Raw genomic sequence first — 16696 nt, forward strand, 5'->3', positions numbered from 1 at the left:
AGTATTATAGGAATGGAAGCTAGAAAGTTTTACCAGATCATTCTGATTTTCCTTAACAAAAATCAAACACCTAAAAATGAAAATAGAAGCAAGTGGTAATATTCTATTTTCCAAAAAGACTGGTCTACAAGACGATCGTGGTGCAACATTATATATTAAACGCAAAATTCTTTTTTGGAGAATAAAAACTCTATTAGCATCTGTCGAATTCCCCCATAATAAGATATTATATGTTAGGTGGCTAAAAACCAAACTGTAGTAGATATTCATAAGTGAATCCAAGGGAAGTAAAAATCTGATCCGACATAATGCATAATAAGAACTGTACAGTTTTTTACATACTGCATCTATGTGTGCATCCCATTTTAGATGCCTATCGATATTTATGCCAAGAAATTTTATGACGTCCTTTGATGAGATGACAGAGTCTGAATATCGGGCCACAAGGGCAGTGACATTGTCAGAAATAGAAAAATAAATACATTCGGTCTTATTTACATTGATCATGATGGCATTTACATGACACCAATCAACAAAGCACTGTATCAATAAGTCACATAACCTCTGCAGCTCATCCAAGGTATCCGCAGCAACTGCCAAAGAGAAATCATCGGCAAACAGGATAGCTCGAAGTATTTTGGATAGCTGGTTGCGAGTATTGCTTCTATTAATGAACAGTTTCCTCAAATTCTCCGGAAGGTCGTTGATAAACAACAGAAATAAAAGTGGTCCCAGCACAGACCCCTGCGGTACCCCCAGTTTCAGACTATGTGTACTTGATGATGCATCACGAACCCTAACAGATACAACTCTCCCTTCAAGATAACTTTTAATCCACTCAAGAAATACTCCCCTGAATCCCAAATTATAGCATTTGTCGAGTATAAACTGAAAAGAGATACTGTCAAATGCTTTGGACAGGTCAAAAAATAATCCCGCGACATGCGAACCATTGTCAAGACACTCGTAAACAAATTCAACAAATTCCAGAGCCGCAGATTGAGTTGAGCGACCTGATCTGAAACCGTGCTGTGAAGTAGTAAGCAACTTAAATTTATCCAGGAATTTGATCATCCTATTGAACACTAACCATTCGAACACCTTAGAAAAACAACTGAGGATTGAGATAGGTCTATAATTACCAACATCGAAAACATTCCCTTTTTTATGCACAGGGATAATAGTAGCCTTTTTGAGACAATTTGGAAAAACTCCAGTCGTAATCGATTTATTGATCAAGTAAGCAAAATGTCGTCCGATAACAGGGCCTATCATTTTAATGATCCGTGCAGAGATAAAGTCTCCACCTGAAGTACTATTTTTAAGAGATTTCAGGATATCTACCACCTCATGCTCCAATACTGGATAGAAGAAAAAGTTATTATTCTGAATACAAGAAGTGGTACATGAAATGGACAACGCATTTTTATAATATTGACTGAGGCTTGTCTCCGCAATGGATGTGAAATACCCAGCAAATATCTCTGCCACAGCTTCATCCTTATCAATCAAAATACCATCAACATCAAGTACAATTGATTTATGATCGGCACATTTACGACCAGTCACTGTATTTACCAGGTTCCAAACGGTTCTATTTCTGTTGGTAGATTTTTCGATGAGGTCACGGTTGTAATCTAATTTAGCGTTTCTCAACAAATTTCTATAAGAATATTTGGCATTTTTATACAAACGATAGACAGATAGGCTTCCGGTATTGACGTGCAACCAATGAAGATTTTGCAGGTCCTTTTTAGCCGTGATAATTTCAGAGGAAACAGGTATTTTGTTGTTATTGGCATAGCTAGAACAATATATAAAAGGACAACAGGCTTCAAAACTACTTTGAATTAAATCTAAGAAAATTTTGAAACATTCATCAACATGCGGTTTTTTATACAATTCTTGAAAATCACAATTGGATATACTACATTCAAAATCTTTCAGTTTTTGAGGACATAAATTTCTAACTAACTTTGATGTTTTAATATTTGTATGCTTAATAGCGACCTGTACCATAAGTGAAATAACCCGATGATCACTAATGTGAGGTTCATAAACTACAACATCACAATCCTGCAAATTTGCGTTTGTTAATACATAATCAACCTTGGAGATAGAAGTATGTCCAGTGATATCCGTAAAGACTCTAGTTGGATCACTCGAGGAAACGCTCAAGTTAAAGCAGTTCATCAAATCAAATAACAACTTGCGATTCTTACAATCAGCATTTAAAAAATCAACGTTCAAATCTCCACATAGAAAAATCAATTCCGCAGAAGTATAACAATAATTCAGAGCAACAGAAATTCTATTAAGAAAATTCTGAAAGTCCCCAGAACCAGATCTATAAACACTTACGATGGCTATTTTTATATCACGAGCAATCACCAAGATACCACTGATTTCACAATCCATTTCTTCTGAAAATCGTGACACGCACAGACTCCTAGTGGGCACTCCATCCCTAATGTAGATCATAGAACCCCCGTGAGCTCTAGAGGAGCGGCAGTAGTAATCCGCTAGGATGTACCCAGGAAAGGTCATAGTTTTGATACTATATGGATTACACCAGTGCTCAGCAAGACTTAAAACATCAGGTTTTTCATCAGACAAACATTTTGCAAGAATATCCATCTTATTTGAGACGCACTGTACATTTAGTTGTATGATTTTTAATTTATTTTTGACGTCAGTTATTTGACTAGATTTATCAGGATTCAAGAAGCAGGATTCTTCATAGGTTTCGGTTGAAAAAACCGATGAACACCAGCATTTCTCGGCCAATTAGATCCATCCATAGCTTTTTCATGCTCAGAAGTAGGTATGAGAACTTTGAATGACGAGTAACTTTCAGGATACCTTGACACGAGTTTCTCGCATTTCACAGATGAGAAATTATTGCTGAGAAAGTTTTGGAGATTATCTGCCGTAATTTCGGGTTTTAAGTTAGACACATGAAACGCCTTATATTTTTCGAGTCCCTCAACGTGAGAAACCACTGAACTGCTTCCAATAATACGCATACTATTACGTTTTTTAATAAACTTCTTTGGGGTAACAACATTCCAATCCATATCGTTCTTCACATTTAACTTGTGAGTTAAAGTTTCATTTTCACGAGAAATCCTCCTGTTACTATTTTTATTATCACTGGGCACTACAACTGACGATTCAGATGAAGCGGCTGAAGTACTTGCCTCGGTCGACTTTCTTCCGGTACCACCTGTAGCGGCCGATTTCACAGGAGCGGCAGATGGAGTATCTTTACCTTTAACAATGTCGCTGAATTTCTCAGACGTGACGATGTTCGCATATGTGTGTTTATATTCTTTTTCATAATCTTTACGCGTATTTATGTAAGCATCGCTTTTTGTTGAGAGTTTGTTGATAATTTCCTCCTTAACCAACAATTGATCTTCAAGCGTTGAGATTTTAAATTTCAAAAGGGAATTGTTTTCCATTAAAATTGAATTCTTCGATTCTAACTCACTTATTATTTTTAAGAGGAGCTCATGATGGGTGGACTGAGCACTTATTTGTTTGTTCACACTGTCAGACATTGGGGAAATATCCGTAGTAATGGAATCACCTGATATTGACAGATCAATATTACAACATTTTATTATTTTTTTACCACATCCTGGATGGTACACTTTGGCACAAATGATACACTTTGTACTACTCTTTACTATTGTTCGTTTACACGAACCGCATTCGGGAATAGAAATTTGTAGAGACTCGTTCGTACCGACTTTCTTGCTCGACGACATCATGTCGAATGCTTATCCATTACCACAGTCGATTTTCCCTTATCAGACCTCATTATTAACAGGTTCGGGTGGGCCCGGAGGAAGTTTCTTGCATTCATGAATGCCCCAGCCAACGGACTTCTGCGTTCCAACTGGTTGTTCGCTCTATGATAGTAGTTCGTTATGACGTTGGCACTCTGAGTTCGAATGAGGTTTTTTATTTCGTCCTGTACTTGAAGATTTTGAATACAGTATTCTATGTCTTTAATCATGGATGGAATCGGAATTTTCTCCCTCGATGGTGTCAGACTCAGGTTGGGGCCCAAAGACAGAATCATCTGTACTCCTTGGGGGATCAGTACATTGGTATAATTGTACAGTGCTTCATCAGAAGCATCGCAGACAATCGGTCTGTACTTGCCAGAATTGCACAGACGCCTAAACTTCATCCTATTCCTTCTTTTTATTGTTTGAAACAATTTCTCATAGTTAACCCCACATCTCCGTGAGAAAGCATCATACAAACCACGGGGAAGAAGGTTCACCAAGGCTCTATAGGTATCAGCGAGTTTAAGCTTTACCCTGTCTAAACTCCATATCGTTATCTTCACTTCCAAGTTCAAAACTGATTTTTGGAATCTTCTGGCAATATTCTGACTACGGTTGCGGTATGGGCAATCTTCTTCCAGTCCTAAAATGGTTATTATTATTTTGTTTTTCAGGGACGATACTATTTACAGTTGGATGGAAGTGCGATGGGTAATCCCGCTAGTCCAGCTTTGGCTGCACTTGTCATGGAGGAGGCTGTGAGGGAGTGCTTGGGGCGTTTGAGTTTTGTGGTTCCCTTCATCGAAATTTACGTGGATGACACATTTCTGGCGATCCCTAAAGATAAATCTGATGAACTTTTATCGGTGTTCAATGGCTTTCACCCGCGCCTGCAGTTCACTATAGAACAAGAAAATAATGGTGTTGTAAACTTTTTAGATGTTAGAGTGATCAGGCAGGACAACGGATCTATGAAGACACAGTGGTATTCTAAGCCTACTAGTTCCAATCGTATACTTAACTATTTTTCAGAATGCAGTAGATCTTACAAAATTGCATCAATAAAGAATCTGTTGTTCAGATCGATCAAACTCAGTGATCTTGAGTTTAGAGATGAAAATTTGGCTAAAATTAGGATGGTTCTTCGAATGAATAATTACCCATCCAACCTAGTTAATAAAATCATCAATGAATATCAGCCTGATTCACGTTCGAGAACCCCTGTTCAGTACCTACTCGTTTTTCAGATTTCCGTATATTCCAGTGGTCTCACTGAAGATGGAAAGAATTGTCCAGTCATATTCCGATTCCGCGAAATTCGCTTTATATAATACCATGACTACATCTTTGTTGTTTTCTCAATTGAAAGACAGAACACCGGCACTTGAAAATTCCAACGTTGTGTACAAGATTTCATGCAATTCCTGCTCTAAATCCTACATTGGACAAACCAGACAGTTATTAAAGAACAGAATTAGACAACACTGTTATGATTGTGGTGAAAAGAAATAAAAGAATAGACAAAGAGGAGAACAAACTGCTTTGGCATCCCATCATTTTGAGACCAACCACTGCTTCAATTTTGATAATGTTAAAATTTTAGACAGAGAAGAAAATTGGTTGAAGCGTAACATCAGCGAAATGATTCAAATCAAATTAAATGATACTGTCAACAACAGAACGGACACACAGAATCTGAGCTCCATTTACGCAAATATCTTACACAGCTACAAATTGAATGTTAATCTGCCTTGATAACGTGTGGGCAGCCCACAATACGTGCGTGGGTGTGAGCATGAGCAGTTGTGACAAGGTTGTTGTTTTGGTTTTCTCAGTCACTTCAGAATAATAATATTAAAAAAAAAAGTACTTTCTCAAAAATACAATTGTTATAAAGCCTAAGCTAAAAACCACTCATATAATAGTCTAATATAAATACTGTAGAGTGCTGGTAATGCCCGATGAACGAATGTTTCAAAAAGATCTTTCAGTTTTTTTGGCTCGTAGTACCTATGTGCTTTTGGTGACGATAGTGTCCAATGCGTAATATTAAGATCTTCAATTTAGCTTTGTTCAACTTGGTGAGTTCGTATAACTTGTTTCGAGGTACATTTGTCTTACTTATGTGTTTATTTATTTACTTTATTCGTAGACGTTTGTGTAGGTTAAGTGTATGTTTCTTCTCATGTTGTCTCGACTTCTACCATTGTATTCCACTAAAACTGTTTTAATTAAATTTTACAGCCTTGAAAAAGTTGGAAAATACCAACGAAACGTCGGCTTTAGTCAAGAAAAAGGCTATTTCATTCATTATCCTATTCCTGTGAAATCTCAATCATGAATACACAAGGATGTGAAAACTTTGATGAATTATTGCTAAATTTTTCAACTTGTTTTCGATCATATACAGTTCACAACCGTTGTGAACCACTCTGCGAACAAGCCTAATAGCAGTTCGCCGATTCGCTTTGCGAACAACATGCGTGTAACGTACTGAGAGGTTTGGGAACACGTTCAGATCACGGTAAAAATGATGCCATCGGTAATAACATGAAAAAGGATCATAACACTTGTTGACATGCATATCGGCGGGTGGTATGCATCTGAATTAATTCTCATTATTGTATTCATTGCCTCGCTGTTTGGGCGTGATCTTTTTCCATGTTATTACCTATGGCATCATTTCTGCCGTGATCTGAACGTGTTCCCAAACCTCTCAGTACGTTATACGCATATTGTTCGCAAAGTACTGAATTAGAGGAAATATGGGACATATGCTATTGTCTTCGTCTGGATTTGTATCTGGAAGGGATTGAATCGAACATCGTTTCATACTGGGTGGCGCTCTGTGTAACTGTATAGTACACAGTAGTCGCTGTGTTACTGGATAGTACTTATTATTGTATTTATTGCCTCACTATTTAGACGTGATCCTTGTTCATGTTCAAACGAATAACGTTAAAGATTTCAAATACTTTTTTTATTGAATACTAGAGGTGCTTTGAGAAGTCCTAGTGGTACGGCCTTTGGTCAATTATTGAAAACAATTTGTACTTACAAAGGCCTATATGATATATGTGCTATTTTGAGTGGACTGTAAATGAAAAACAATTTAACTTACTACTGAGTTTTTTGGGGTCAAGCTAGTTCCAGGTGCGTTATTTCCAAATTCACCTTCGAGTAAAGGAAGTAAATTAGGAAGGGTGAAGGTAAAATAAGGAAAAAATAAGATGAAGTTTATAAACCTGGACAGCACTCCCACTGCGGCTCGGGATGCAGGTGGTAATCCCGACCTTCCTTGGTTTGAATAAAATGCGGGTGAAGCTACAATCCTAATAATGCGGGTTGAACTATAACTGTGATGCACTAACACCAAGATGCACACTAAATACTGCGGTTTTACTATGCAAAATTTTTCTAAGGCGGGTGAAAAGCGAAAATGCGAAAAGCTGGTCGAAATTCTACAACACGGCGGCGTCTAATTCTAAACTGAAACTGACTGGAAACGCGAAGAGGGCGAAACTAAAACATGTGGTGTCGTATGTGAGATATGAATGGATACAAAACAATAATAAACAAATATTGGGGAAATTCCGAAAACGCCCCAACACCTAGGTTGAATAATAATTTAGCAAGTATTTTTGATTGAAATTCGATAAAGAAACTTCAAAGAGTACAAATATATGCCCGTGAAAAAAAAGGAAACTATGCGAGTATCGAAAAACGCATCATTAAAAATTCATCACGCGCTCCCGAACATTAAGGTGGAGAAAGATGAGCTGAGGTGAAATTTTCATCAAAGAAGACTCCAAGATAGAAGCGCATTCAGGCACGATCGGAAAAGCCGCCAGATATTTCACAGGATTTTCTCAGAGAAGAGATCTGAAAATATTAGCGTTACGAATATCTCTGAGCTTTGTTATCACTGAGGAGTCACTTGCCGGAGGGAATCGATTTACCTCATTATTTCACCAGCATCGATGGATATGCATGTATGGAAGCAGTTTTTTTTATCAGTTCAATTAAAATATATGAACCGGATGGATTCATTGATATGGCTACCGATAATACGGTAGATACGTTGATTTTATATTGTATTTTCTTGACCCAATTCTTCTACAGAATGAGGTAATGAAACCATCAGGACATGAAATAACGAAGACGGAAAGTGGTTTGAAATTCTACAAAGTCCAGGAAGTAACTTCCCGGACTAGGCAGGAATATACTACTTTCTCAAAAAAAAGTGTCCGGGAAGTGAGTACCTACATCTCGGACGGTTGACGAGAAGATTGATTTCAGAGCTAAGCATTTTGGTTATCAGTCAGTTGAATATTTTGAGTATGAGTGATCAGTATAATATATATGTCTGATCATGTGATCATGTATGTTAGCAAATGTTGAATTTGACTCCCTTTATAATATAATGATAATGTCCGACGACTGAATGTCAAAGGAAGAATAAGAGTATATACCCTATGCTCAGTACACTCTGTGCTCCAATGAATCATGCTTTTGCCGATGCATAGATCTGAGCATACATCTATTGCTAACACGCGTACTAGACTACGACAAAAAATGAAGCAAAATCGTTGGGAGGAATCCACTTGTACGCATGCTCGAATTAGAAGTTCGAAAATGAAAATCAAGATATTGGTTAGGTTGTTTTCATCTTTGACGTTGGATGATTGAATGAATTCGAATGATGATTTGTTTCAAATTCTTGTACAAATTTTAAGAAGAATTTTATATGAGGCGAAAGTTGATGAATATTAAATTCATCGACAATGTATCCGTTTTTTACAACTATCAGATGAATCAACGAAAAGAGATCAAACCAAATTAGTGTATAAAAACTATTCACCCAATATTATTATGATTTGTGAAATAATAAGTGCCGAATAGGAATGGTATTATCCATACTCAGTAAACTCAAGAGTGACAGAATAACAAGTTCGTTTTATATTACTGTTTCATACCAGTTTCAATATTGCGTATACGTGTACACATCCTACTTATCTTACCTCCTGAATTTCCCCTCCTGTCAATCTACTCAATACTCAATAAAAAATAGTTTTGGATAAACATTTAATGTAATATGTACATATTTTATATATGTTAATTATATTGTAATGTAATGTAATTATTTAGGTCAGTATTCATAATGCTTGGTTATTATGAATAATGACCATTAAAATTGGGCAATTTGATAAATTCGAATTACTTTACGATAATTTCTCACATTGCCCGGTCATTTTAAATACCGCTATTATTTCTTTGGGCACTTTGATTAATTGTCAGCTAATGAAGAACAGAGCTCATCCACAGCCCTCTTAAGGGTTAAGAGGGCCGTGGCTCATCTTAGTGGCATCAACTGTAACTCCGTACGAGGCCATGTTTGGGACAAAGTTAAAAAATGGTCTAAAAAGTTTTTTAACCACAGACGTTCTGCATAATATAAATTGTGAAGAGGATTCAGAAGTTTTAGTAGAAGATCAGATCAATTTACAGTCTGTATAAGATGGTCTACTGCAAAATAAACCACAGCGTAGCGAAGCTACCAGGTAAAAGTCATCATGATGAGGAGGAACTACGGCACGAAACACGGAATTCTAAATCAACTTTATGCCCGGAACCAATTTACAATTTGTAATGAGAAGTTTATATATGGCGAAGATATTCCACAGACAGAGATTTCACTATGAGAATGTGCAAGATTTTCATCCAAGAAAGAGGGCCAAAGCTATAGTCGATGTGGCTGTAAAGGTAGCTGTAAATCCGGTACGTGCAAGTATCGTAAAAAAAAGCTATGTAACTCCAAATGCCACCGAAGTGAAAGATGCTCTAATAAATACACCCTCTATGTAGGTATTGCTACATATTGACATTTTGTGTGAATATAAATTTATAAGTACGTACATATTTAATACATTATTTTTATTTGGACTTGAGTTTTGTTTGTACTTATTTCATCGCCACCGGTTTGTTTGTCACCATGTGAAATTTGTTATTTTTTGTTACTTTGTCAGTTAGGTATGTAAAAATTTGTTTTTTTCATAAGAAATATGAATAAAAATGATTTTCAAATTGCCCACTTGACTTTCAGCATTATACATAATGACCGGGCAATGTAATATTTGGAACATAATTTATCATTTTGTCATATCCATTTGGGCACTTTTTAACCCTTTCAGTCACGAATTTTTGTTGTGTCATTGGAAAAATATTGGACCTGTGGAATCTTCCTTACAATTTTAATTAGAACTTTTCCTATGGTCATTTCACCCCCAAAACGCCCCCATCGGGAGTTATGGCATATCCCCGTATGAGGACACTGTGATCAGAAGGTTGTCGAGTAAGATATTAATATGTATGTCCTCAAATGAGGACGCGGTGACCGAAAGGGTTAAATTGCCCGGGCATTATGAACAATGCCCAATTATTTACATTGCCCGTAACATATATAAAAGTACAGAGTGCTCATTAGAAGCACAATAATCAATTTGGCACTAAGAATATTTAGAAGATGAGAAACTGGTAGATATTTGTAAATATTTTTGAGCTTTATAGATATAGATGTCGATTTAGATGTTTCACTATTTCAGTGCTGAAAAAAACAATCATAAATTGAACTAGAATTTACCTCAACTGACAACTAAATTTCAAGACAATAATAGACTTATCTAAATACAATGCAGATAATATAAGATAGTGAACAACCTAGAAAAATGTAGTCACAGTCCTACAATTTTCTTCATTCAACATCACTTTTGTTAATCTCCGCACTCCACAGGTTTTTTGTGGAAAACACATGATATTTCACTTTTGTTATGGATCCGAACCTCTAGTGTTGCACAATGATGAAGTTTCATGAATTTTGAATTCTAGTTATTAGAAATCAACGATGCAATACAAATAACTATGTAATACAAACCTGAGTTTGAACCTGATTCAAACCAATATCAACATATTGATAGGTTAAGGTCGAAAATATTCGAATGGTTGTGAAGTAAAATCATTTCATTCCTGTCAATCCATAAAACCATGTATCAGAAAGAGACAGAGCTAATCAGGTATTTTAATTCTTGATATTTCTGCACATGCGCAGCAGTCGATTCCGGCCACGGGCTAGCTTCAATTTCTCATTATCGATATAGAATATAATAGGTATATGGATCTAAGACACGATTCCTCGTAATTCATTGTCGAGTATTACGCTTACCTGATTTTATTTCTTACATAATAAGTGCAATTAAATTTCTTCTTTCGAAAAAAGAAATTGAGGACCCTATTTTGTGAGAGTCAATCGTGTGATTAAGAACTAATGATTCACAAATTCAGCACATTCTTAATGTTTATGAAGGGTCCGACAATCAAGAAAAATTAACGTTGTGATGTACCTTCCCGAATCAAGTTCTGAAAAAAGTGACAGAAAAAGGTGTAAGATAAGTTGTGAGAAAACAATATTTTGGTGTTTATATGAATGCTCATACAGTATGGGTCTCGGTATGGGTTAATTAGGGGCATCTAGGTGCCTCTAAATAACCTATATTTTATGGTATCGATTGAAATTTATTTTGGGAGGATTTTGCATCTCTTCACAAACCTTTTAGGGCTTTCACTCCCAATCTCTGAAACAAAATCAATTAAAAATGAAATCAACGATTTGCTCCTGCGTAAATTCTTGCACTAATTTGTCAGGAGCAAATTAACTAGAAAAAATTGTTGCCTGACAATGAACTCAAAATAAATAACGTTGAAATTATAATTCTTCGTAACGTTTCGGAGTCTATATCAGACTCCTTCATCAGACGAAAAAATCTACTTTTGAAAATCTTCTGGAATTGTCGCTTTTTGTCTGACATTAATTGTCAACACACAGAAACAGAGACTGCACAGAAACGTTGATTCATTTAATTTTGAAATTACCGGATGACAGTTCCTTCTTTAATAAATTGATCCAAATATGATCTATTCCTACCGAACAATTTGCCAAATTATTATCCTGATCTAATAGAATACACGTAGACTCTTTAATTTTTCGTTTATAATGGTCTGGTTCTGTCATTAAAATTTTTGTGTTGTCCCAATCCATCATGTGGTCTCCCGTATTAGAACAAATGTGATCTGCGATTTGCGATCGATTAATTTCTCTATTTTTAATATTATTTTTATGTTCGCGTTTTCTTATTTCTAGAGGTCTGGACGTTTCACCTGTATAAGTTTTACCACAAATACAGGGTATGTTGTAAATACAATTTTTTGATTTTTGTTTTTCGTTCAAAGGTTTAGTTTTTGTTAATATAGATCTTAAATCATTTTGCGTTTTAAAAACAGTTCGTATGTTGAACTTCGAACCGATTCTTCTTATTTTTTCTGAAAGGCCATTAACATAAGGAATTACATTCAACAAATTTGGTTGTTCTTGACGGTTTGTTGGTTGTTCCTGATCATTATTACGATTTTGGTTAGTCATTTTTCTCTCTAAATTTAATATTGTTTTTTCAATAAAATTTTTTTGGGTATTGATTATCCCTAAGAAAATGTTTAATGAAGTCAACTTCATTATTTCTAATTTCGGGTGTAGATGAAATTAAATTAGCTCTATCATAAAGTGTTTTAATGATACCTCTTTTGACACTTACTTGGTGATTGGAATAAAAATTTAAATATCTATTAGTATGTGTCTTTTTTCGGTATACGCTCGTTTCAAAATAATTCGGAAACTTTTTTATTGAAACATCTAGGAATGAAATTTTGTTATCCTGCTCTAATTCCATTGTAAATTTTATTGTAGGTTCTTTGTTGTTGATATGATCAAAAAAATTCTCTAGTTCATCTCTACCATGTTGCCAAATCACAAAAATATCGTCTACATATCGCCACCAAGTCTTTGGTTTTAGTGGGTATGTGTCTATATATTTTTGTTCGAAAGATTCCATGAATATGTTACTCATTACTGGTGATAAAGGAGAACCCATAGCCATACCAAATTTTTGTTTATAGAAAACATCATCTAATTGAAAATATGTGGAATTCAGGCAAACTTCTAATATCTCCATTATATCATCAATAGTCAATTTCGAATTTTCATAAATGGTTCTATCATTAATCAATTTTGTTCTCACTATTTCAAGAGTTTTATCAACTGGAACATTTGGAAAAAGATTTACTACATCAAAACTTACTAAGATGTCTGTTGCATTTAAATTAGAATTTCTTAATTTTTCAAGAAAGTGTTGAGTATTTTTCAAAAAACTAGTTGATTTTCCTGTTAATGGGTTCAAAAATTGTAAAATATATTTAGCAAAATTTTGACAGGGGGATCCGAGTGAACTTACTATTGGTCTCAAAGGAATAAGAGGTTTATGTATTTTAGGTAGGCCGTATAAATGTGGGGGTTTGCTATAAGATGGTGTGATAAATTTCTTTTGAGCATATGTGAATTTTTTGGAATTTTTCGAAATAATTTTCTTCACTTTATTCTCTGTGAGAGAAGTTGGATCTTTTTTGATTTTGGAATATTTATCGGTATCATCAACAATTTCTAAAAGTTTTCTTTTATATTCACCTGAATCCATAATAACTGTTGCATTTCCTTTATCGGCAGGTAAAATTTTAATGTTATTATCATTTTTCAATGAAGTTATAGTTTTATTCTCAATTTTATTTAGATTTGGTTTTATTTTAAAAGGTTTATCAAGTAACAATTTATTTAGTACTCTAAATTCATTCGATTTATCAAGCGGAAGTTTTTGGGCTGTTTTTTCAATAGCTGTAATTATATCTAATGTTGGAATGTGTTTTGGAGTTATAGCAAAATTGAGTCCTTTTGATAATATCAATTTTTCATTTTCATTCAAATTTCGTGAAGATAAGTTGATTACCGTTTTATTAATGAAGTTGTTACTGATTTTTGTATTGTTGAATTTTTGTTGGTTTTCTTCCATTAGTATATTAAATTTTTTGAAATTAGATCGTTTGCTTTTCTCATATTCATGGAAATACGAAATATTCACACAATGTAAAATATGTTCAAAGTCTTCCTTTGAAAGGTTACGGAAAATTTCTTCTTCTAACCTTAATATATTTTGTTGAAATCTTACCTTATTATATCTGAGAAAATTTATTCTTTCTCTTACCAACGCATAACCGAACCTGTTTTTAATCTTTTCCGAACCATTACTCCGAAATGGTAGCCTAATTCTCAGGAATTTTGGAATCAATCTATTATCTCTGCATCTACACATGAAGGTGAGACTGTTTTCTGTGTGGGATAGTTTTTTGTACAATTCTTCCAATTTTCTAAAACTTGAAATAGAAAAAGGCCCATACCTTTCTTTCAGATATCGATTGAAATTTATTTTGGGAGGATTTTGCATCTCTTCACAAACCTTTTAGGGCTTTCACTCCCAATCTCTGAAACAAAATCAATTAAAAATGAAATCAATGATTTGCTCCTGCGTAAATTCTTGCACTAATTTGTCAGGAGCAAATTAACTAGAAAAAATTGTTGCCTGACAATGAACTCAAAATAAATAACGTTGAAATTATAATTCTTCGTAACGTTTCGGAGTCTATATCAGACTCCTTCATCAGACGAAAAAATCTACTTTTGATTTTGTTTCCGAGATTGGGAGTGAAAGCCCTAAAAGGTTTGTGAAGAGATATATTTTATGGGTCTATCTTTTTTTATTACTAGGATGCAGAATGATTTAGAGATTTTCCCCAGTTTTTCAATTTATCGTAACATATGAACCACACCTTACATATTTTCATCATATTTGGCTTATATATTCGTCCTCAGTTGAGTCGTTGAAAATAATAAGAGAAGTCTTTTTTTCAGGCCCGTCCTCAAAAGAATTGAGTAATAGGTTTTGAGTCGAAACAAGACCCTGTATGTAAATATTTCAAAATCTTCTTTACAAATTTAGAAAGACCACAAACAAATGAGTAAAACTGAATATGTGAAAGTATTGATTACTTAAGTTAATAATTATAAACATGAGGTTTTTAATTAAAAGCAATTTGGGATGTCGAACCTGAAGTGTATAAACATTTTACAATACAATACTTCTGCTCTATTCCCCTATTAACATCAAGAATACATCAGAATAGTTGAGAGATGATCATACTCTTGTTCTAGTTAACAAAATATTGAGATCAACCTGTTCGATCGTGAATTGGGTTGCCTGACTCCGGTTTGTCAGGCGTTTGTTGACCCTACGGAAGAAAGATAAACTTTGTCGTCTGTCAATCACGACAACTAATTCCAATTCGCATCATCGCTGGACGCGCCGAAATCTTTCTTTCAAAAACCTAAATAATCTTCTAATATATCGCCGAAATCATCGCACTATTTGTCATCTCTCTATATTCAGTGAACCAAAGTGATATTGAGCAATTTTAAGTGAAGTGCTGTGTCCTTAATCAGGCTCTATCGTGCCACGAAGCTAAGTGCAGAAGGAGGGTTGGTTCCGTGTTTCCCCTCCCTTAGGAACCCTCCTTCTGCTACCAGAACAGTGGAGGAGATTCATCTGAGCATTTTCACTTGTTCAGTTGCTCATTATCTAAAAATCATCTGAATTTGATCGCAAACTCATTTGCGAACAATTACAACCTTCGAATTTCAAAATGTAGATTTGTGGCAACATTGTTTTTGTTTAAAATTAAGCTATAGGCTTCCTCCAAAATGAACAACTTGTCTCTTTTTCGATCTCTTTTGAAGGGCGTACTGTGATGATCAATTTAGGTATACAAACTGTTTGAATGTTTGTCATTCGTCACAAAATTAGTCCAAAATACGGATATGTCGTCTCGTTTTTCAAGGTCCCAGGTTAAGATCTAGAAATTAGAAGAGAATATATTTAATGATTTCAGCTGGCAAATCACCATCTGGAGAAAATAATTCATTCTTTCAAATTTTGTGCTACATAATCTTCGAAACATCCATAGATTTCTCTCAAGCTATCAAGTAAAAAAGTTCTATGCGGAAGCAACAAATACATTCAAGTTATTTTTTCCTGCTGTTTCAACATTTGTGAATGAAATTTCAAAATTTTGATAAACGGGGTGTTGTTTGGACAGAGAACATACTCATTAATCTTCTTTGAGCCGGACCTGAATTGAGACTTTTTTATTATGTTAACCGATATCACTCCTAACAAAGAATATAGGAATAAAATATCAAAAAAATGTATAGGGCGGTGCATAAGAAAAAATTATTTATAATATTTTGAAAATTATTAAATCAGCCTGTAACTTGGTTACATAGAATGAAAGACTGATAAAATATGGGTTATTTAGAAGCACCTCAGTGTCCTCCATCTAATCTGATTGTATGCGCATTTCGCAATGATTCACCCTGTATGAATAAAAGAGAATCTATGGAAACCACGTAAGCTCATCACGTTCAAACGACTGCTCCAAATTGGATAATCCTTTCTCTTTTGTATTCATTATTGACAGGACAAGGTGTACGCAACGAAATATTCCAGAAAAAATCTCATGGATACAAAAAGGCTTTCCATTGTCTGCTCCAAATTTTCTTTAATGAATAAAAGCTATATATGTTGGTGTCATCTTCAGACATCTGTAGATAAAAAGTTTACGACGAGATTTATGAAATAACAAAAGACAACAACAGAAAAATGTCCAAAAAAAGGAAAAAAAACTTGTAAAATTGTGAAAGGACTTTAGAAGAACTCACTTGTTATAATTAATGAGAAAGATTTGTTAAGAATGAAGATGTAAACATTTCATATTAGGAACTAATAAAGGTAAACAGATTGAGCAGAAAGAATTACAAAACAACTGGAAACGCAAAGAACACAGATACGCAGGAATGGCTGGGTTCCCGTCAAGTTTCCAATAACGAGTTATGCGCAAAAGTAAAAATG

The 16696-nt window shown here is 34.7% G+C and overlaps 1 protein-coding gene across 1 annotated transcript; it reads left to right on the forward strand.

Moving 5' to 3' along the window:
* Positions 1-4022: 4022 nt before the first annotated feature.
* LOC123313079 lies at positions 4023-5555 on the forward strand. The gene is made up of 3 exons (XM_044897776.1): positions 4023-4118; positions 4475-4811; positions 5404-5555. The coding sequence occupies exons 1-3, from the start codon at positions 4023-4025 to the stop codon at positions 5553-5555; spliced, it is 585 nt and encodes a 194-aa protein (XP_044753711.1).
* The last annotated feature ends 11141 nt before the right edge of the window (positions 5556-16696 follow it).

Source organism: Coccinella septempunctata, chromosome 5, assembly GCF_907165205.1.
Source record: "Coccinella septempunctata chromosome 5, icCocSept1.1, whole genome shotgun sequence".
NCBI classification, from domain to species: Eukaryota; Metazoa; Arthropoda; class Insecta; order Coleoptera; family Coccinellidae; genus Coccinella; species Coccinella septempunctata.

Coding starts and splice junctions, on each gene's coding strand:
- LOC123313079 (XM_044897776.1), top strand. CDS start 4,023: ATGGATGGAATCGGAATTTTCTCCCTCGATGGTGTCAGACTCAGGTTG. Junction 4,119..4,474: donor CTTGGGGGATCAGTACATTG/GTATAATTGTAC, acceptor TTTGTTTTTCAG/GGACGATACTATTTACAGTT. Junction 4,812..5,403: donor TAAGCCTACTAGTTCCAATC/GTATACTTAACT, acceptor TTAAAATTTTAG/ACAGAGAAGAAAATTGGTTG.